Source organism: Salmo salar, chromosome ssa19, assembly GCF_905237065.1.
Source record: "Salmo salar chromosome ssa19, Ssal_v3.1, whole genome shotgun sequence".
NCBI lineage: Eukaryota > Metazoa > Chordata > Actinopteri > Salmoniformes > Salmonidae > Salmo > Salmo salar.
Genome location: NC_059460.1, coordinates 17,803,954 through 17,826,649, shown reverse-complemented (window position 1 = coordinate 17,826,649; position 22,696 = coordinate 17,803,954). Strand labels below are relative to the sequence as shown.

The 22,696-nt window shown below is 41.9% G+C and overlaps 1 protein-coding gene across 2 annotated transcripts in view; it reads right to left on the bottom strand.

The window, feature by feature from the left end:
• Positions 1-14,503: 14,503 nt before the first annotated feature.
• The window catches only part of LOC106578541 (partitioning defective 3 homolog), a 566,386-nt gene continuing 558,193 nt past the window's right edge, over positions 14,504-22,696 (bottom strand). For both annotated transcript variants that reach the window (XM_014157480.2, XM_014157481.2), the window contains one exon: positions 14,504-18,070. In XM_014157480.2, coding sequence (XP_014012955.1) covers positions 17,608-18,070 — 463 coding nt within the window. In that variant the 3' untranslated portion in view covers positions 14,504-17,607. The remainder of the gene's footprint in view (positions 18,071-22,696) is intronic.

Genomic DNA, 22,696 nt, shown 5'->3' with positions numbered 1-22,696 from the left:
TCCTCTGGTCTGATTAAACAAAAATATAACTGTTTGGCCATAATGACCATTGTTATGTTTGGAGGAAAAAGGGGGAGACTTGCAAGCCGAAGAATACCATCCCAACCATGAAGCACGGGGGTGGCAGCATCATGTTGTGGGGGTACTTCGCTACATGAGGGACTGGTGCACTTCACAAAATAGATGGCATCATGAGGAATGAAAATTATGTGGATATATTGAAGCAACATCTCAAGACATCAGTCAGGAAGTTAAAGCTTGGTCACAAATGGTTCTTCCAAATTGACAATGACTCCAAGCATACTTCCAAAATTGTGGCAAAATGGCTTAAGGACAACAAAGTCAAGGTATTGGAGTGGCCATCACAAAGCCCTGACCTCAATCCCATAGAAAATGTGTTGGCAGAACTGAGAAAGTGTGTGTGTGTGAGCAAGGAGACCTACAAACCTGACTCCGTTACACCAGCTCTGTCAGGAGGAATGGGCCAAAATTCCAGGAACTTATTGTTGGAAGCTTGTGGAAGGCTACCCAAAACGTTTGACCCAAGATAAACAATTTAAAGGCAATGCTACCAAATACTAATTGAGTGTATGTAAACTTCTGACCCACTGGGAATGTGATGAAAGAAATAAAAGCTGAAAGAAATCATTCTCTCTACTATTATTCTGACATTTCACATTTTTTAAATAAAGTGGTGATCCTAACTGACCAAAGACAGGGAAAACTGAGTTTAAACGTATTTGGCTAAGGTGTATGTAAACTTCCGACTTCAACTGTATGTAAATAAGGTATTGCTGTAGATTTTTTATACATTTGCAAACATTTCTAAAAACCTGTTTTTGCTTTATTATGGGGTTGTGTGTAGATTGATGGGGGAAAAATATAATTTAATCAATTTTAGAATAAGGCTGCAATGTAACAAAATGTGGAAAATACTTTAAGAATGCACTGTAGGTTAATAATGTGGAGTAACTACAATCAGCCATTAAACTCTGCAACTATTTTAGTCACCATTGGCCTCATGGTGAAATCCCTGAGCGGTTTCCTTCCTCTCTGACAACTGAGTTAGGAAGGATGCCTGTATCTTTGCAGTGACTGTGTGTATTCATATACCATCCAAAGTGTAATTAATAACTTCACTATGGGATATTGTTTTGTTTTACCCATCTACCAATATGTGCCCTTCTTTGCAAGGCATTGGATAAGCTCCCCGGTCTTTGTGGTTGAATCTGTGTTTGAAATTCACTGCTCGACTGAAGGACCTTACAGATAATTGTATGTGTGGGTTACAGAGATAAAGTAGTCATTCAAAAATCATGTTAAACATATTGCACACACAGAGTCCCTGCAACTTCTGTGACTTGTTAAGCAAATGTTTACTCCTCAACTCAGCTTTTCATTTTTTGTTAATTTGTAAAAAATATATATAATTCCACTTTGACATTATGGGGTATTGTGTGTAGGCCAGTGACAAAACATGTGGAAAAAGTCAAGGTGTGTGAATACTTTCTGAAGGCACTGTATGTGTGTGAGAGGAGAGCGAGAAGGATTTACCCACTAGTACACCACATGTGTTGGTTAAATGAACCACATAACCACACCGAGGGGAATTCAACTTTGCTCCAACACAAGAACATCATAGTGTTGAACAGAGCTTAAGAACACGGAAACAAAGACTTAAATCATAATTGACCTCTGACCTGTATTGTGGTGTGCTGCAGAGGGTATTATGCTGAGGGGCTTTTGGGTAATGGGAAATGAACAGCTCTGGGGGTTGGTCTGAATGAGAACATGGAGTCTATGACCTCAAGGTTCCCCTCTCTCTCAGTCTCTCCTCTCCTTCTCTCTCTCTCTCTCTCTCTCTCTCTCTCTCTCTCTCTCTTTCTCTTCGTCTCCCTTTGTCTCCAGAGCCTGAGGCAATGCAGCTGGGAGATTGAGAACCAATGTGAGCTGTCTGATTGGCACACACACCGCCATGGTGATCTGAGTACATAACGGGAAACATACAGGGAAACTGTATTATATCTCAGTTCAGTCTGACACATCCCATAAACAAAATCGATACATGAGAACGGTACACAAATACACATCATGTCTGGACTAGTGCAAACCTGGCCAGTATTTACAAAACTATTGATTTGAGATTCATCAATTTAGCCCTATCCCAGCCTTATTCTATTCCATTTCAGAATAGTCCAGTACAAGCTATTATGCGTGAACCCTTGGCAACAAGATCGTTCATGCTCACTTTGAGACCGCTGTACTGCCATAATTGCACTATTAAGTTGTCAACGTTTAGTAAAAGCCTGCATTCCATGCCTAGCACAATGAAGTGCTCAAAGAAATATACTGTTGGCATTATTGTGAAACAAAATGATCCAATCAATAAACAGATGGATGTGAATGCAATCACATGGTGACGGGGAGTTAAGTTCAGTTTATCATCTCTCATTTCCATAGAACCATTGAGAAAACTGTTCAGAGCAGTCGAGGCATATGGGGGTAACAATGCACTCTCTCTCTCACTCCTTCTCACTCCATTTGTTTATGTTAGATGTCGAACCGGTCACCTTGTGGGGGATGGCAACTCTGCCGGGTTGGTCAATTAATAATCTCCGCAACATTGCATTCAGAATCAGACTGCAATTAAATAAGGTGAAGAAAACAATAGCAAAAAGCAGTCTGCCTATTTTTTACACAAAATGTAGAAAGCAACTTAAATATTCCACAGAAACAAGGCACAGGTTAAAATTCTGAGCACTGGACTAAAGTACGAACAACCAATCATTTTGTATGAATCATGGTGCTCAGAGACAGAGAAGCCTCCTCCCCACAGATGCATGTGTGTTTGATATGCTTCAGTGACACACCATTATCATTCCTGGCCTGTGTTGAAGGCTCCATGGTGCCTCAGCTGTCCCCAGCCCTCCTCAGCCTGGTGACTCACACAGATGGCCCGTCTCAGGCCCCCCCCTCTCAGGCCCGTCTCAGGGTCCTGACCCTCTCCCATTGGAACCCCTCTAACGTTAAATAATTACCCCCCCCCCCGTAGAGGCACAGCAGCGTCTCTCAGCCTCTAATCTGTCGTAATTCTTACCACTCCTCTGTCATACTTTCACAATGAAATGTTTTCTCTCTCACTCTCTCTCTCAATACCCTCCATTAACAGCTGTGTTATTCCCACTATGTACAAAAACAGGAACTATAGAACAGTAGAATGCAACATTTGATCATAGAATTCATACAGTAGGCATATGTTCGCTTTTCAGAGAGTGTAGGAATGTTAAGAGTCAGATGGAATATATTGGAAATTCTCATGTCAGTCAGTCTGTAATCAAGTCTCTGCACACCCATAAGACAGAGAGAGTGTGCCCACTGCTCAGGAAAGGAAGGAGATCTTTAGGAAAGTTCAGAGAGAATTAATTTGGCTCAAGGCAGAGAAGAGATGGTAGCAGGCAACGATAAAAAAGGATAAACATTTTCTTTGTGAGAGTAATTGCTCTCAGCCATTCTAGTGTGCAAACTGCTAAAGATCATAGGATTTATCCCCATGCAGATTTTCTGCAGAAATGCTTTGGTTGGTGGAGCCTTTCTGCTCGACACAAACAGCTGAGGATGATTCTTCTATTTAAATCCAGAAATACAAAGCGACTCTGGCGTACTAGCCTATTCTATATATCCTAAGACAGTGGGGCAGGAGATAAACAATCGTCAAAATAGTATGTCAAACTTGTACAAATCAGCTGTCAATGCATGTGGCATGACAGTATATATTAATGTTGTATGGAAATAAGAAGGCCAGAAATATATATTATAATGTATCAGGGCCAGGCAGACAGACCATGAATTAATATAAAAACGTGTTTTGTTTTGCTGCAAGAAATCAGTATGCTATTTATTAGTTTCTCTACTAATAATCATATACCAAAAAGCATTAGTTGTGCAATTTTCCTCAGGTTTGAGGTGTACATTCTCAAATGAATAATGCGGTGGGGATTGTTATTATTGATGGTATCAAACAAAACACAGCAATTTCAGTGGTAATACCCATCTATTTGATGTTGCACAAAGCCAAAATGAGAAATGTCCTGAATCTAGCAAGGAGATTATTATGAGATCAACAAAAAAACATAGCACCACATTTGCATTTGTTGTTTTACTTTGTTTACCAGCCATACTTCAAACAAATGAAATTACCATTTCAAAGAAGTTCATATCCTTGTCCAAAAATGAAAACAAAAGATGAAATTGTGTTTAATCAACTAGCACAAAGAGTCCATGCCAAATCAAGCCAAACTGTCAGCAATGGAACTTACAGTGCCCATGGCCACAGTAAATAACATAACAGCGCATTGCAGTGTCTCCACTATCCACATAAACGTGTTTCAAGTAGGAAGGGCACCTTAAACAGATCTCTAAAGGATAAAAACACATAGAATACATATGAGAAATCAAACAGAGAACTCCTTCAACATGTGATTCATCTAGCTTCCAACACAACACCTCTGGTTCCAATCAGGCTCTTTGACAGGCTACTTGAGAGAGGGGTCTGAAATGATGCCTATATTTTTAGGGGGCTTTGAATATGACAGGTCCCATTACCCGCTTGCCCTCTGCCTCCACAGTGATGGTAGTCTGATGATGGGCCTCCCTCCACTCACGGCACTGAAGCTCCAGGCCACGCCACATCCCATACCACCTGGGAACAGACTGGCCCATAAACAGAAATGCACACACCACCTTGTTTTATAGGCCATAATTACATCTACCGCTCTCTGAGCAACAGCTATCATTTTAACAACTCCAAGGCGGTCTGTCTGTGTGGCTTTAGAGGAGAATAAACCTTGGGAAAAATACAGGATCAAACCATGGTAATAGCTAATTCAGTGGTATTTTATGAACCTGGTACATTACCTAACCCCATTCACATTCCTTTGGGTTTTCCGTTTTTTGACTTGAGTACTACATTTTCTCAATACATTGTATCTGTGAAATGCACCAGGATGTGCATAGCATGACACTGTGTTCTCCTACTTGTGCATGTAGGGTTCTTTTATCAAGCATATATCTACATCTCATCCAATTGATGAACACACTGCTGCCTTAGGGCTGACTGGTCTGGTTCTACTGTGTGATCCTCCTTGTGTGGCTTCACTGTGGGAACCAGGAACAACCCCCAGGGGCTCCAGGCCAGTGGCCCAGGAAGACAGCCCAAACCTGGGACTCCTCCGATCAGCTTGGGGCCCTAAATTTTCCTCTAATTTCATGGGGCACTTGGAAGGAGGAAGTGGTGAGGATCCAGTCCTTATCTCTGAGATACAGGAGGGCTTTCTGGTCCACATGTGCTCTGTGTGTCTCTCTCTCTCTCTCTCTCTGTCTGGGTACACACCAAAGCCTTCACACACCCTCTCCATGTTTTAGTGAGAGTGAGCCTTCCTCTCCCTACATACAATCATAGATCCTAACTGTCTCTTCAGACACACACACACCAGATGTTTCACACAAAGCTTTGGGGAAGAGCCTTCAGGTGGGGAGAGAAGGAGGGAAGATGGGTAAAGGGTGGTTTGACTCCCCACAATTTGTTTTCTCTCGCTTCTACTAAGATTTATGACCGTATTTTACTCAATGACAGCCACGGCTTCCTCAAGCAGAGAGAGGAGGAACAACTTCCTCAACCTAAAACAGGTGACTCAGAATCAGCCTTACTTCTCTAGGATGTCAAGCTGGAGGGAGGGGAGGAAGGGAGAGAGAGGGAGGGATAGAGAGAGGTGGGGGGGAGAGAGATAAGGGGAGGGGAGGGAGAGTTAGGATCATCCTCGCCTTGCACGGTTGGACAGAAAAAGAAAAAAAACAACACTCCAAAAACCTGGGCCATTAGCGTTTTATCTCTGAGCCATCCGCCTCAAACAGCTCACACGGACGGAAAGCATCTGCTTCTCATATCAACACACTTGTGGTAATGGCTTACAAGTTATGGGGCCCGCATACAAGGTTTGGTTTGCGCCTACCAGAACTCAGCTAGATGAAGCAAACGTCTGTGCCTTGCATACTCACTTAGCCTGTTGGGTCTAGGGGGCAGCATTTGCACGTCTGGATAAAAAAAATGTACCCGATTTAATCTGGTTACTAATCCTACCCAGTAACTACAATATGCATATACTTATTATATATGGATAGAAAACACTCTAAAGTTTCCAAAACTGTTTGAATGGTGTCTGTGAGTATAACAGAACTCATTTGGCAGGCAAAACCCTGAGACATTTTCTGACAGGAAGTGGATACCTGATGTGTTGTATTGACTTTAAACCTATCCCATTGAAAAACACAGGGGTTTAGGAATATTTTGGCACTTCCTATTGCTTCCACTAGATGTCACCAGCCTTTACAAAGTGTTTTGAGTCTTCTGGAGGGAGATCTGACCGAACAAGAGCCATGGAACGATGATGGCCCATTAGACACCTTGCGCGCGAGTTGATGTTGGGTACCCTCGTTCCAATACGTTATAAAAGAGTATGCATTCGTCCACCTTGAATATTATTCATGTTCTGGTTAAAAAGGCCCTAATGATTTATGCTATACAACGTTTGACATGTTTGAACGAACGGAAATATATTTTTTCCCCTCGTTCATGACGAGAAGTCCGGCTGGCTTACATCATGTGCTAACGAGACGGAGATTTTTGGACATAAATGATGAGCTTTTTTGAACAAAACTACATTCGTTATGGACCTGTGATACCTGGAAGTGACATCTGATGAAGAGAATCAAAGGTAATGGATTATTTACATAGTATTATCGATTTTAGATCTCCCCAACATGACGTCTAGTCTGTATCGCAACGCGTATTTTTCTGGGCGCAGTGCTCAGATTATTGCAAAGTGTGATTTCCCAGTAAGGTTATTTTTAAATCTGGCAAGTTGATTGCGTTCAAAAGATGTAAATCTATAATTCTTTAAATGACAATATAATATTTTACCAATGTTTTCTAATTTTAATTATTTAATTTGTGACGCTGACTTGACTGCCGGTTATTGGAGGGAAACGATTTCCTCAACATCAATGCCATAGTAAAACGCTGTTTTTGGATATAAATATCAACTTGATAGAACTAAAAATGCATGCATTGTCTAACATAATGTCCTAGGAGTGTCATCTGATGGAGATTGTAAAAGGTTAGTGCATCATTTTAGCTGGTTTTATGGTTTTGGTGACCCTGTCTTTGACTTGACAAAACATTACACACAACTCTTGTAAATGTACTGTCCTAACATACTCTAAATTTATGCTTTCGCCGTAAAACCTTTTTGAAATCGTAAAACGTGGTTAGATTAAGGAGATGTTTATCTTTCAAATGGTGTAACATAGTTGTATTTTTGAAAAATTTGAATTTTGACATTTATTTGGATTCAAATTTGCCGCTCTTGAAATGCACCTGCTGTTGATGGAGTGCACCACGGGTGGCACGCTAGCGTCCCACCTAGCCCCAAGAGGTTAAAAGATCTTCGCTTGAAAAACAAGAAAAAAGTGGCAATATTACTGTTTGTCCCTCTTGAGACACCGTAACAACCACATAACCAGTACACACTTCCTGAAAGTAGTCAGAATTAATGAAAGATGTTTTTGAAGAGGTCTTAGTAGCGCAATTTTACATCTAGGATGTTTAGTACAGTATTTCTAAAGTGAAAAACTGTTCATGAAAACTAATCGTCTATCGTTGAATAACAACAAACACTCAATTGGAGAATTCTGTCCATAGTTCCCACTCCTACTTGGAGTAGTACTGTTGACCAATCACCGGCGAAAGGGCAGCTACCGAACTTCAACTTGACTCGAACAGCCCCAAAAAACTGCCGAACACATAAAAGGAACAAAAATGGCACAAAATGTTATCATAAACTGATCCAGCAGCAACTGTAAACGTATATACTGTATGACAGAGTAAGCATTACACAGTCCTGTTATATACATCGTTTGTTTATGAGAGCATTTTTACGTACAAGTTGAAATCAATTCGATTTATGAGGATATTTCCAATTCTCTGTCACTTGAGGCGATTGTATGGTTCACTTGTGACTATTCGTCATTGTTTTCTACTCAGTGATGCCACTCATCTCACCACCCTAATCCCCTAACTCTGGGGCATCAGTTTTTTCCACATTTTGTTACGTTACAGCCTTATTCTAAAAAGTATTAAATCATTTTTTTCCCTCATCAATACCCCATAATGACAAAGTGAAAACAGGTTTTTAAACATTTTAGCAAATGTATTAAAAATAAAAACTGAAATACCTTTACATAGATATTTACATAGGTATTCAGACCCTTTGCTATGAGACTCGAAATTGAGCTCTGGTGCATCCTGTTTCCATTAATCAACCTTGAGGTGTTTCTACAACTTGATTGGAGTCCACCTGTGGTAAATTCAATTGATTGGAAATGATTTGGAAAGTCACACACCTGTCTATATAAGGTCCCACAGTTGACAGTGCATGTCAGAGCAAAAACCAAGCCATGAGGTCGAAGGAATTGTCCGTAGAACTCAGAGACAGGATTGTGTTGGGGCACAGATCTGGGGGAGGGTACTAAAACATTTCTGCAGCATTGAAGGTCCCCAAGAACACAGTGGCCGCCATCATTCTTAAATGGAAGACATTTGAAACCACCAAGACCCTTCCTAGAGCTGGCCGTCCGGCCAAACTGAGCAATAAGGGGAGAAGGGCCTTGTTCAGGGAGACCAAAAACCCGATGGTCACTCTGACAGAGCTCCAGAGTTCCTCTGTGGAGATGGGAGAACGTTCCAGAAGGACAACCATCTCTGCAGCACTCCACCAATCAGGCTTATTGGTAGAGTGGCCAGATGGAAGCCACTCCTCAGTAAAAGGCACATGACAGCCCGCTTGAACTTTGCCAAAAGGCACATCAAGGACTCTCAGACCATGAGAAACAAGATTATCTGGTCTGATGAACCAAGATTGAACTCTTTGGCCTGAATGCCAAGCATTACGTCTGAAGGAAACCTGCCACCATCCTGTCATGACGTGGCCCTTTCTGGGTGTAGGTTGTGGCTTCTCCCTCTCTCACTCTCTCCTACACCCAGGTTCTGTTATCTCAGGTCGTAAATTCCTGGCGGAGACTCTCTCCCCCTTTTCATGCAGAGAGAGACCACAGAGTGAACAAATGATTTCACGTAGCTGAACTCCTAAATCTCCAAAATGTGAGAATGTGGGAATGGTCCATGGACACTTAAGGGACAGTTATGTTGAGTGTATTTAATTTGGTGACCACATGAAGGACAGGAAACACACATAACTACATCTCTGAATGTGTACATTTCTCAATTACAGTGTTTGCATCTAATTCTTGTTTAAAATGAATGAGTAAAGATGAAACTATTTGTGAAATGATGTAATGTGATGTTAACCTTTAATTTTGAGAGAATTGTAAATTGTAAATTTTAACTAGTCAGTGGCCATGCCCCTGTGAACACAGACATGATCTGGGATCATGGAACCGCCCTTTTCTATTGTTACGAGAAAAAAAAAACTCCTGAGGAAATCCTCTTCAGACTAAGCAAACCCACAGCGGGAGCTGTGATTGCGAATAGTTGAGTACAAAAATGTTAAAACTATACCATGTGGAGTATTGGCTACACGGCTGGAAATGGTTAAACTCTGAGACTATCGATCCCTACAGAATAAGAGCAAATCTTAGATACTAATTACTGCAGCTAGAAATTATGTAAACCTGGGTGCGAATACCGACAACCGCTGAAACATCTACTCTAAGAACAATGGACACCTGACGTATCCATTACAACAGACACTATCAGGAGGCGCCGATTGACTTACAACCACTCTCTGATGAACTGACTCTCCAGCAGACAGACCGACAATCCCAACAGAGAAGACAACGACGACATATGGGTGTAAATATACTGCTCAAAAAAATAAAGGGAACACTTAAACAACACATCCTAGATCTGAATGAAAGAAATAATCTTATTAAATACTTTTTTCTTTGCATAGTTGAATGTGCTGACAACAAAATCACACAAAAATAATCAATGGAAATCCAATTTATCAACCCATGGAGGTCTGGATTTGGAGTCACACTCAAAATTAAAGTGGAAAACCACACTACAGGCTGATCCAACTTTGATGTAATGTCCTTAAAACAAGTCAAAATGAGGCTCAGTAGTGTGTGTGGTCTCCACGTGCTTGTATGACCTCCCTACAACGCATGGGCATGCTCCTGATGAGGTGGCAGATGGTCTCCTGAGAGATCTCCTCCCAGACCTGGACTAAAGCATCCCCCAACTCCTGGACAGTCTGTGGTGCAACGTGGCATTGGTGGATGGAGCGAGACATGATGTCCCAGATGTGCTCAATTGGATTCAGGTCTAGGGAACGGGCGGGCCAGTCCATAGCATCAATGCCTTCCTCTTGCAGGAACTGCTGACACACTCCAGCCACATGAGGTCTAGTATTGTCTTGCATTAGGAGGAACCCAGGGCCAACCGCACCAGCATATGGTCTCACAAGGGGTCTGAGGATCTCATCTCGGTACCTAATGGCAGTCAGGCTACCTCTGGCGAGCACATGGAGGGCTGTGCGGCCCCCCAAAGAAATGCCACCCCACATCATGACTGACCCACCGCCAAACCGGTCATGCTGGAGGATGTTGCAGGCAGCAGAACGTTCTCCACGGCGTCTCCAGACTCTGTCACGTCTGTCACGTGCTCAGTGTGAACCTGCTTTCATCTGTGAAGAGCACAGGGCACCAGTGGCGAATTTGCCAATCTTGGTGTTCTCTGGCAAATGCCAAACGTCCTGCACGGTGTTGGGCTGTAAGCACAACCCCCACCTGTGGACGTCGGGCCCTCATACCTCCCTCATGGAGTCTGTTTCTGACCATTTGAGCAGACACATGCACATTTGTGGCCTGCTGGAGATCATTTTGCAGGGCTCTGGCAGTGATTCTCCTGCTCCTCCTTGCATAAAGGCAGAGGTAGCGGTCCTGCTGCTGGGTTGTTGCCCTCCTACGGCCTCCTCCACGTCTCCTGATGTACTGGCCTGTCTCCTGGTAACGCCTCCATGCTCTGGACACTACGCTGACAGACACAGCAAACCTTCTTGCCACAGCTCGCATTGATGTGCCATCCTGGATGAGCTGCACTACCTGAGCCACTTGTGTGGGTTGTAGACTCCGTCTCATGCTACCACTAGAGTGAAAGCACCGCCAGCATTCAAAAGTGACCAAAACATCAGCCAGGAAGCATAGGAACTGAGAAGTGGTCTGTGGTCACCACCTGCTGAACCACTCCTTTATTGGGGGTGTCTTGCTAATTGCCTATAATTTCCACCTGTTGTCTATTCCATTTGCACAACAGCATGTGAAATTTATTGTCAATCAGTGTTGCTTCCTAAGTGGACAGTATGATTTCACAGAAGTGTGATTGACTTGGAGTTACATTGTGTTGTTTAAGTGTTCCCTTTATTTTTTTGAGCAGTGTATATTGACTGCAACTATTCCCGAATGAGCGAGCGTTCATGTGCAAAGGTTTAGCATTTCAATTAATATAATTATCCACTGTGTAGTGAAGCCATTTTGTCTTTCCCGCTCCTTTATCGGTCTACACCCCCTTTCCTTTGTCTACCAAGCCGTCATATCGGCTTAGCCCACTAGGAAGTCTTCCCTATCATTGTTAGTAACCAATATCTACTGTTTGTTTGTCATGCATTTCTGTGATTATTTAGTTAGTTAGTAAATAAATGATTAAGCCAATTGGTGTATGAATTTTAGGCTGGGTTCGTGCAGATAACCAACAATTTACGACATTTGGAATGAGACTGACATAAGGTAAAGAATAATTCATTAATTAGAAGACTAATTGATCAGATATTAAAATATCTGGAGTTATATTCGGAAAATTATAACTTTTGTAATCTGAAGTCTCTGGAGAGACCTGAAAATAGCTGTGCAGTGATGCTCCCCATCCAACCTGACAGAGATTGAGAGAATCTTCAGAGAAAAATTTGAGAAACTCCCCAAATACAGGTGTGCCAAGCTTTGCAAACATTTCTAAAAAACAGTTTTTGCTTTTTTATTATGGGGTATTGTGTTTAGATTGATTTTAGAAAAAGGCTGTAATGTAACAAAATGTGGAAAAAGTCAAGGGCTCTGAATACTTCTTTTTTCTCTCATGCATTCTCTGCTAGTTGTTTGCATCATATCTAGGTAGTCTTTTTTGTTATAAAATAATCTTTATTAAAAATATTATTCAGTGGGCTTTTTTGCCTCTTTTGTATATTTTCTTAACTGTTTTTTTATAAATCAATAATTTTGTGTCCCTTACCAGGTTGACATCACGGAAGACCAAGAGGTGCTTAATATGACAGCACTGGAATAGAAAGTAGTAGTACTTTTAAACTAGAAAGTGAATGATGAACTAACTAGAAAGTGAGTGTTAAACTACTGATGTAAGATCTTGTTAGGGCAAATAAAGTCTGACATTTTAAAGTGGAAATTACAAACTTTAGAAGCCATTTTAAACCTTGAATGTAAACAAAAGACTGATCAAATTAAGATCCTACATCTTTAACTATACTGAACAAAAATATAAATGCAACATTTTCAGAGATTTTACTAAGTTACAGTTCATATGACGAAATCAGTCAATTGAAATACATTTATTAAATCAAATTGTATTTGTCACATGCGACGAATACAACAGTTGTAGACCTTACCGTGAAATGCTTACTTACAAGCCCTTAACCAATAATGCAGAACTGTTTAAAAGTAAGAAAATATTTGCAAAAAGAAATAAAGAACTAATAAAATAAACTAAAGTAAGAAAAAAAGTAACACAATAAAATAACAATAACTACGCTATATACCTTAAAAGAAATGGGCCTCACAATAGGACTCAGGATTTCATCACGTATTTCTGTGCATTCAAATTGCCATCAATAAAATGCAATTGTGTTCGCTGTCCGTATGTCTGCCCATACCATAAGCCCACCGCCACCATGGGGCACTCCGTTCACCCACACGACGCCAAACACGTTTTCTGCGGTTGTGAGGCCAGTTGGACGTACTCGGCTTATGGTAGACAAATTAACATTCAATTCTCTGGCAACAGCTTTGGTGGATATTCCTGGAGTCAATATGTCAATTGCACGCTCCCTCATAACTTGAGAAATCTGTGGCATTGTGTTGTTTGACAAAACTGCACATTTTAGAGAGACCTTTTGTCGCCAGCACAAGATGCCCCTGTGTAATGATCATACTGTTTAATCAGATTCTTGATATGTCACACCTGTCAGGTGGATGGATTATCTTGGCAAAGGAGAAATGCTCAACAACAGGGATGTAAACTAATTTGTGCACAACATTTGAGAGAAATAAACTTTTTGTGAGTATGGAACATCTCTGGGATCTTTTATTTCGGACCAACACTTTACATGTTGCGTTTATATTTTTGTTCAGTGTAGAATATTTAACACGCAGGTAGATCCTCTCTGGTTCTGTTTGCTTTAGTGATACTATACTCCATCAAAAGCAGTGCTGGGGAAAACGCTGCCTCCCTGGTGTACAGAACAAGGTTCATTCAGAGGGTGGTCTTTAGAGTTTCCTTTATGGGGTTTAATGCTGGGTATATGGGGTCTAGAAGCTGAATATCACAGCTATACTGACAGCAAGGGAAATTTTACACAGTTTGAGTCCTCCAATTTTACTCATCTGGTTCTCCCTGAGAGAGAGAGAAAGAGAGAGAGAGAGAGTGAGAGATAAGTACAGTTACAATATATCAGAGAGAGAGAAAGTTACAGTATATCTTTAGCCACTGCGAGTTGAACACTCTTTCTCCTCGAACACAGAGCATTCCCACTCCATTCAGAACAGACAGATCCCTTCAACATATCTCCCCTTTTCTTCCAGCCAAAGGTCTGACAAAACTACAGTACTTCTCGCAGACTCCTTTAGAAATGTAAATGAACAGAGCCAGCTTCACTAAAAACCTGCTGGTCCCTGAGAGTTAGTTGAACTTCATAAATATGACAATAGTATTTATGGCTGACTGGGTCATTAGCCATGCCATTAGCCTGTTGGCCAGCCCTGTGATGTGATAGCTCTGAGAACAACGTTATGGTGATCTATCAGCCAGAGGATTAAAGACATGGGATACGTCTACAATGGCACCCTATTCCCTGTATAGTGCACTAGTTCTGACCAGAGCCCTATGGGCGCTGGGAAAAAGTAGTGCACTATAAAGGGAATAGGATGCCATTTAGGACAAAAACGAAGAAAGGGAATCATGATTTTGTTCTCTTTCTTTCCTCTACTCTGTGTTTACTGGTCCATATTCCGAGTTTGGAACGTCCTCACCACATAAATCAGTCAATGAAGTTCTACTCAGAGACAAGGGATACTTTGTGAATCTGTTACAACAATGACATTGTTGGAGACGTAATCATTTGTTTCAGTTTGTGCCACAAAGTTCTAGTTAGTTGTAACCAGGAAGGAAGCAGCCTTCCATATTTATTTATTTAGTCAAATGTGATATGTACAGTACAGAGACAGAGGCTGTATAGAGTTTTTAATACACCAGGTACAATTCTTATAAACCAATCACACTGTTCTTATTACATAAGTCATTGGGAAAACACCATAGATAGTACCTAATTACCGTTTATAAAAGATGACAAGGAACAGTCATAAAAATACATCGTGTAGGATTACTATTTTTCTCTCATGATTAAAACAATAGCTTTGTGGCAGGCAAAACAATGCAATCAATGTGTCAATAAGACAGACGACACAAACAAAGGTCTTAAACGCATAAAATAAAAAAATGAATGAAAATGTGCATGACGTAATATTTGCTATACAAAAAAAATATATGACTTGTTGGATATGGCAGGCACTTGATCCACTTCTAAGTCTAACGTGTGGAACACTGTGGAAACATCAAGCACCAAAACCAGCTGTTTGGTTAGAATATTCTCCCCCTTCCCCCGACTCCTCCTCCTTACAACCCAGAAAAGACTTAGAACCACATTAAAAAGCAGAGAAAGGAGTAATACGGTAGCAATATGTTTGGAACGGAGGGCAATATCACTTATTGAGAAGCATATAAAACTATGGTGAGAGAGTGTGAAAGAGAGGAAAAGAGGCAAACAGACAGAGAGAGAGAGAGAGAGAGAGAGAGAGAGAGAGAGAGAGAGAGACGAAGAGCGAAAGAGAGAGAAAGCAAGAGAGGGAGCGATTCAAAAATTGCGAAAGAGAGAGCGTGAATATGGAAGTATGGAAATGTCAAATGTGCCTTTTCTCCAGCCCTGGTCTGTTCCAGCGGCTCAGTGGAATACTTCTGAGGAAGCAATAGAATACATCACCAGTCGGGTCAATCTACCCTTACAGACTGCCTCGTTCACACCTCCCACTTGTCTTATTCGCTTCACTCCTCTCCTATTGCCGTTTCACTGACACCTATTGTTTCAACCTCTGCCAAGGTATATTCAAAGACATGGGAGGCATCACATTACAGGCACTGTTAACAGTACACCCATACGCACACACCCACAAACCCACCCAACCAAACACACACACACACACATTCTCACCCACACACAGATGAGAAAAAAATATGGCAATGGTAGTTAAAACATGAATTACGACAGTATTGACTACTTATAAACGGTAGTAGAATGAAATGAAATGAAACAGAGATTGTTTTTTTAGCTGGGCCTCGGAAAAGACAGACAGTCATGCTGTGAGGCTGTATGTGACGCTGTTTAGGAACGTTGTAGTGAACAGTATGTGGTTTCCCGGTAACCAACTTAATGAAAAATGTGGAGCAGCAGTCAGTCGGATGGGTCAGGACAGACTGGTTACAGACTGGCTTTAGTTACAGTGACTCAGCCAAGGCAACGGCCAAACAGTCAGGCAGAAACACCATGGCACACACACACACACACACCCTAACCCTCCCACTCTACCTCTAACCCATCCACCACCACCCCCTCACTAGCGCCGCCCAGACACAACACAGATACATGTTTCATGAGCTACATCAATTAATAACCCAACCCTGACCTCGTTTATACTGATGAATCCCCCAGACGACAGGAGTTCAAATCAAGTCAAAACAAATGTATTTATAAAGCCCTTTTTACATCAGTAGATGTCAAAAAGTGCGTATACAGAAACCCAGCCTGAAACCCCACAGTGAAATGAGATCTAAAGGTCTACCTCTGGTTGAGGAGGAGAGGAGGAGAACTACAAAAGAAAGGAGAACAAAAACAAGGCTAGAGGATAAAATGTGTTTGCTAGAGAGAGAGAGAGAGAGAGAGAGAGAGAGAGAGAGAGAGAGAGAGAGAGAGAGAGAGAGAGAGAGAGAGAGAGAGAGAGAGAGAGAGAGAGAGAGAGAGAGAGAGAGAGAGAGAGAGAGAGAGAGAGAGAGAGAGAGAGAGAGAGAGAGAGAGAGAGAGAGAGAGAGAGAGAGAGCATACGAGGCTGAGTTTAAATAAGAAGGGTGTCATAGACCGGGGGGGAGGTTTTCCTCTGTAGTGTAGCTGGGAACTGTAAGGTTGTCTTACCCCAGAGTTCGGACATGCTGGTTAACCCAGTGCTCTTTATGTCAGCACATGCTGACAGCAGCATATAGAACCCTACAGAAACACACCCAAACACAATCTAGGTCAAACACAAATACTTGGGAGTATACACTTGCGTCAGAAGTTTCTCATGATATGTGGGTGAAAATACTGTGGGGTGCTGATTGACAGAATGTTTTGTAGATACAATGCAGGACGTTGAAGGTGTCCAAATACACAAGCCACAGGAAGGGTGAGGACTAGACTCTTAAAGGCCCAGTGCAGCCAAAAACGTGATTTGGTAGGCCATACAAGCTCACACAGCAAAGTGGTAAACCACACAAGCTCACACACTATTTTGGAATAATGCTGTGAAATTGTGAAAATTATGATAATGCCCTTTCAGTGCAAGAACTGTTTGAAAAGACCGGCTGAAATTTCAGCCTGCTTTAGTGGGATGGAGTTTTGACCTGCCTGGTGACATCGCCAGGCGGTAAATTAGTTAATAGACCAATAAGAAAGAGTTCCAAACTCCTCTGCCGATAACAGCTAGTTTTCTGTTTTCCTCTCCACACTCAGACCACTCCCTATCAAAATTCTTGTTTGAGAAATTGCTCTTTACTAAGAAGTTATTTTAGTTTCTTTTTGACCATTTTAATTTAAAACAATCACAGTAACGTACTTTATTGTTACCCATAAATGATTTGATATTGAGATTAAAACGGCTGCATTCGACCTTTAAGGCAGGACAGTCTTCCCACAAGGCACTTAAAGTGGGAAGATCACGATGGCAGACACAGACCAGACAACTGGTGATTGGGGTGAATAGAATCCTGACTGTAAAGTTTGTTATAAAAACACCAACATAGAAATACAATTAATTAAACCTCTGTGTTGAAACCATTCAAAGATATCTAGCGGACTTTAAAAAGATCCAGACTCTCTTATATTATTGCTGGTGATAACCATCAACCCCTCCTCCATCCTTCAGTTCCTCTTATCCCTCCTTTGCCCCTCAGGAGTAAAATGGACGTCCTTTCTCTGAGCCCTGCAGCCTGTTGAGCCTGGCCAGCTGAGATGGAGAGGGGGGCACATCCTGGCGGTACGGGCCCTTGGGTGTGGCTGTGACAGGGATCGGGGCCTGGGTCAGGACTGGATCCTGGGGAAGGGTTGGAGTCGGGGCTGGGTGAATGTCATCATAGCCGGTGTTGGTGACAGGGACCCCCTCCTGTGGCGGCGGAAGCCTCATCTTGGCCTCAGACTGCTCCCTGCGTCTCTGCTCCTGCCTCAGCAGCTCCTGGGTCTCCAGCAGGACGCGGGCGTTGAAGCCACTGGCCCCGCTGTGCAGGTAGCCATTCCTGGAGCCCTGGTAGCTGGAGTAGCGGGGGTTCTCCTTAGCCGTCTGGAAGACCTCGCCCGGCGGGAAGGCTTTGTCACACGACTCCTGGGACACTGTGCTGGGGGTCTTACGAGGTTGCCTGGAGGACACAAGAACAACATAGTTTCATGAGCTACATTTTTATTTTCAATCTTTGCAACATGGTTGTATAGGATAATTTTTTTGTAGTTGCGTAATGCACCAGAAACACAAAAGGAGAAATGAGGCAAAATGAGATGGAGATCTGCCAAGGTCTTCTTTCTGTAACTATGATGACATTGAATCAGGATACATGAAGACATAAAGACAGAAAACATGAAGACATAAAGACAGGATACATGAAGACATAAAGACATGAAGACAGAATACATGAAGACAAAGACAGAATACATGAAGACATAAAGACAGAATACATGAAGACATAAAGACAGAATACATGAAGACATAAAGACATGAAGACAGAATACATGAAGACATAAAGACAGAATACATGAAGACATAAAGACAGAATACATGAAGACATAAAGACAGAATACATGAAGACATAAAGACATGAAGACAGAATACATGAAGACATAAAGACAGAATACATGAAGACATAAAGACAGAATACATGAAGACATAAAGACAGAATACATGAAGACATAAAGACATGAAGACAGAATACATGAAGACATAAAGACATGAAGACAGAATACATGAAGACAAAGACAGAATACATGAAGACATAAAGACATGAAGACATAAAGACAGAATACATGAAGACATAAAGACATGAAGACAGAATACATGAAGACATAAAGACATGAAGACATAAAGACAGAATACATGAAGACATAAAGACATGAAGACAGAATACATGAAGACATAAAGACATGAAGACATAAAGACAGAATACATGAAGACATAAAGACATGAAGACAGAATACATGAAGACATAAAGACATGAAGACATAAAGACAGAATACATGAAGACATAAAGACATGAAGACAGGATACATGAAGACATAAAGACATGAAGACAGGATACATGAAGACATAAAGACATGAAGACAGGATACATGAAGACATAAAGACAGAATACATGAAGACATAAAGACATGAAGACAGGATACATGAAGACATAAAGACAGAATACATGAAGACATAAAGACATGAAGACAGGATACATGAAGACATAAAGACAAAATACATGAAGATAAAGACAGGATACGTGAAGACATAAATACAGGATACATGAAGACAAAGACAGAATACATGAAGACATAAAGACAAAATACATGAAGACAAAGACAGGATACATGAAGACATAAAGACATGAAGACAGGATACATGAAGACATAAAGACAAGATACATGAAGATAAAGACAGGATACGTGAAGACATAAATACAGGATACATGAAGACAAAGACAGAATACATGAAGACATAAAGACAAAATACATGAAGACAAAGACAGGATACATGAAGACATAAAGACATGAAGACAGGATACATGAAGACATAAAGACAAGATACATGAAGATAAAGACAGGATACGTGAAGACATAAATACAGGATACATGAAGACAAAGACAGAATACATGAAGACATGAAGACAGGATACATGAAGACATGAAGACAGGACACATGAAGACATAGACAGAATACATGAAGACAGAATACATGAAGACATAAAGACAGGATACATGAAGACAAAGACAGAATACATGAAGACAGGATACATGAATACATAAAGACAGGACACATGAAGACATAGACAGAATACATGAAGACAGAATACATGAAGACATAAATACAGAATATATGAAGACAAAGACAGGATACATGAAGACAAAGACAAGATACATGAAGACATAAAGACAGGATAGATGAAGACAAAGACAAGATACATGAAGACATAAAGACAGGATACATGAAGACAAAGACAAGATACATGAAGACATAAAGACAGGATACATGGAGACAAAGACGGGATGCATAAAGAAACAGAGAGTGACGGGGAACAAATGGAGGGTTGTTAACAACAGCGGCACTATTATTCCCACGGATGTAAACACACACAAACCTCCACACAAAACTGCAGCTTTCACACATTGATCTCCTTTTAGAGATGGGCACATTTACCACAGACACAGCAATGGCTGCCCTCTCTGCTGCATGATCTGCCTCTATCCAGCAGTCTTCTGCTAGCCTATGACTGACTTGACGCATGCAACGCACGCGCACACACACACACACACACACACACACACACACACACACACACACACACACACACACACACACACACACACACACACACACACACACACACACACACACACACACACACACACACATACACACACACACACAAATGGTATGGAGGTTCAGAGTGAGGTCTACTATACGTGCAAGATGCTATTAACAACTGTACAAAGCAGTCAGTCCTATTTTAGCCTGCCAGCCATGGACAAAATACCCCTATTGAAGGCCAGCGAAGCCAGAGTTTTTGCACTCTCCAACTGTACCTCAAAAAGGGATCCATGACACACACAGCCATGTGTGACTGTTTGCTGTGGTTAGTAAAATAAAATGGCTAATAAGATATTTATCTGGATAGGGGATGTGAAAATGGAACATTTGCATGGAGCTGGTCTGGTCTGCCATTGATATGACCTGAGTTCCACATGGAGCTGTTTTAAATACAACGTCCATATGATACCACATAATACAGACACAGAGACTGGGGGCGTGCATCTGCATTCGCTTTGGACAATGACAACAGCAGAAAAATAAGATAGTAATAATTCTCTATCCTTCGCCTCTATCCTTCCGTCCAGCCCTCCATGCCTCCCCCCTTCACCTGTCCTTCTCCTGGTCTGATTTTAACGGTGTATCCCCTTGTAAATGAGCCATTGCGAATGGTGGCCCCTGTGCTCTCTTCTGGCTGAGGAGAGTGGATGAGCTAAAACACATGGCAGTACTCAGACACTGTGGATCTTTGTGTGTGTGTGTGTGTGTGTGTGTGTGTGTGTGTGTGTGTGTGTGTGTGTGTGTGTGTGTGTGTGTGTGTGTGTGTGTGTGCGTGCGTGCGTGCGTGCGTGCGTGCGTGCGTGCGTGCGTGCGTGCGTGCGTGCGTGCGTGCGTGCGTGCGCGAATCAAAGCCAAGGCAGATGTGAGGACACACTGTAGAGAGAGTCTTACCACATGCTCAGCCTCTGAGAATGAGAGAGGAAAAGAGAGCGAGAACTCTGAATCTGGACTCCACAACAGCCACAGCTCACGTGGGAGGTGTTCGTTCAGAACCGTGTGACGCTTCATATAGAACTCAGTGACTTGTAGTTCCAACACGGTTTTTAGTGCTGATGACATAGATGGAGGGTTGATATGGGGCAACATACAATCAAGAGGAAAGAATCTGTATGGGAAATAGTTACATAGTGGTGTTGAACTCTGTATCTCCTACTCTTCTCCAAGAAATGGGAATTAAAAGCATTCTTTACTTACAGTGGTGAGGGGAGGGTTATTGAAAGCAAAAGATATGTCATCATGAAATACATTGGTTAAATTTAGAAGGACAGAATTTAACAAACAAAGTCAGGAAGTTGGCTTCAAGAGGAATCTGTGGCTGGCTGCTGTGTCTGTGTGTTTTTGCAACTGCAGCTGGTAGAGATCAGGGTTGATCAAAATGGAAACACACCACACACACACAATCGCAGGCATGTACACACACACACACACACACACACACACACACACACACACACACACACACACACACACACACACACACACACACACACACACACACACACACACACACACACACACACACACACACACACACACACACACACACACACACACACGCACACACAAACAGTGAGGGAAAGAGAAAAACACAGAAAAACATGTACCTTGTCCTTGCAATGCCAAAGGCCCATGGGTATATTGTACAAACAAATTATATAAAAACTTGGAACAATGTTTAACTTGTCTTTTAGGAAACTAAGTTGTTTGTTTACATGAGGAATGTGAGTGTGCGTGTGTGTGTGTGTGTGTGTCTGGCAGCTACAGACTGGCCACTGAACGAAGCTTATCCCGCCTGCTACTTACGCCAGCTAAGCACCCTTCTGACTGGCAATCAGCCCCCGTCTCTCCTACCTAACCCTGTCTGGCCTAGCTAACCCTGTTCCAATAACAAGAGTTCATTAGAGAAATGTCCGACCCTCCGATCCTCACATCCCCAGACCACCACTAAGCCTATCAGTAATCAGATAGCATGGATTCTCAGGAGGGTTTTGGGAAGACTGGGTTTTAGGGAATGGCCTCTTGGTTGTATGGATGACTGCCCTCACTTCCCGTTGTAAAGTCATTACACAGGGAAGAGGAGAGGGGATTGTGGGTATTATGGGTCCTGAGTAAGACTTGAGTTCCTAATGAGGATCCGTGTGTGTCCTGACGTTTGCTCTGACTTTCCTATTTAGGGTCAAAGGGCATGCTACACTAAGCTGACCCTGGCTGAAAGAGGCTATGAGATTATAGGAGGAATGCTTATCAAAGGACATGGTCCGATGATCTTCCTCAGGAGAGGAGGACTTTCCCTAGGGAAACCATGTTAAACGCAGGCATGGGGAAAGCAATAGTCACATTAAACACAATTTCTCCGTGCTGTAAAATAACTTTGAAAGAAATATATGGATTGGTCAATGTTGGTATGGGGAAAAGTGATAGCAAACGA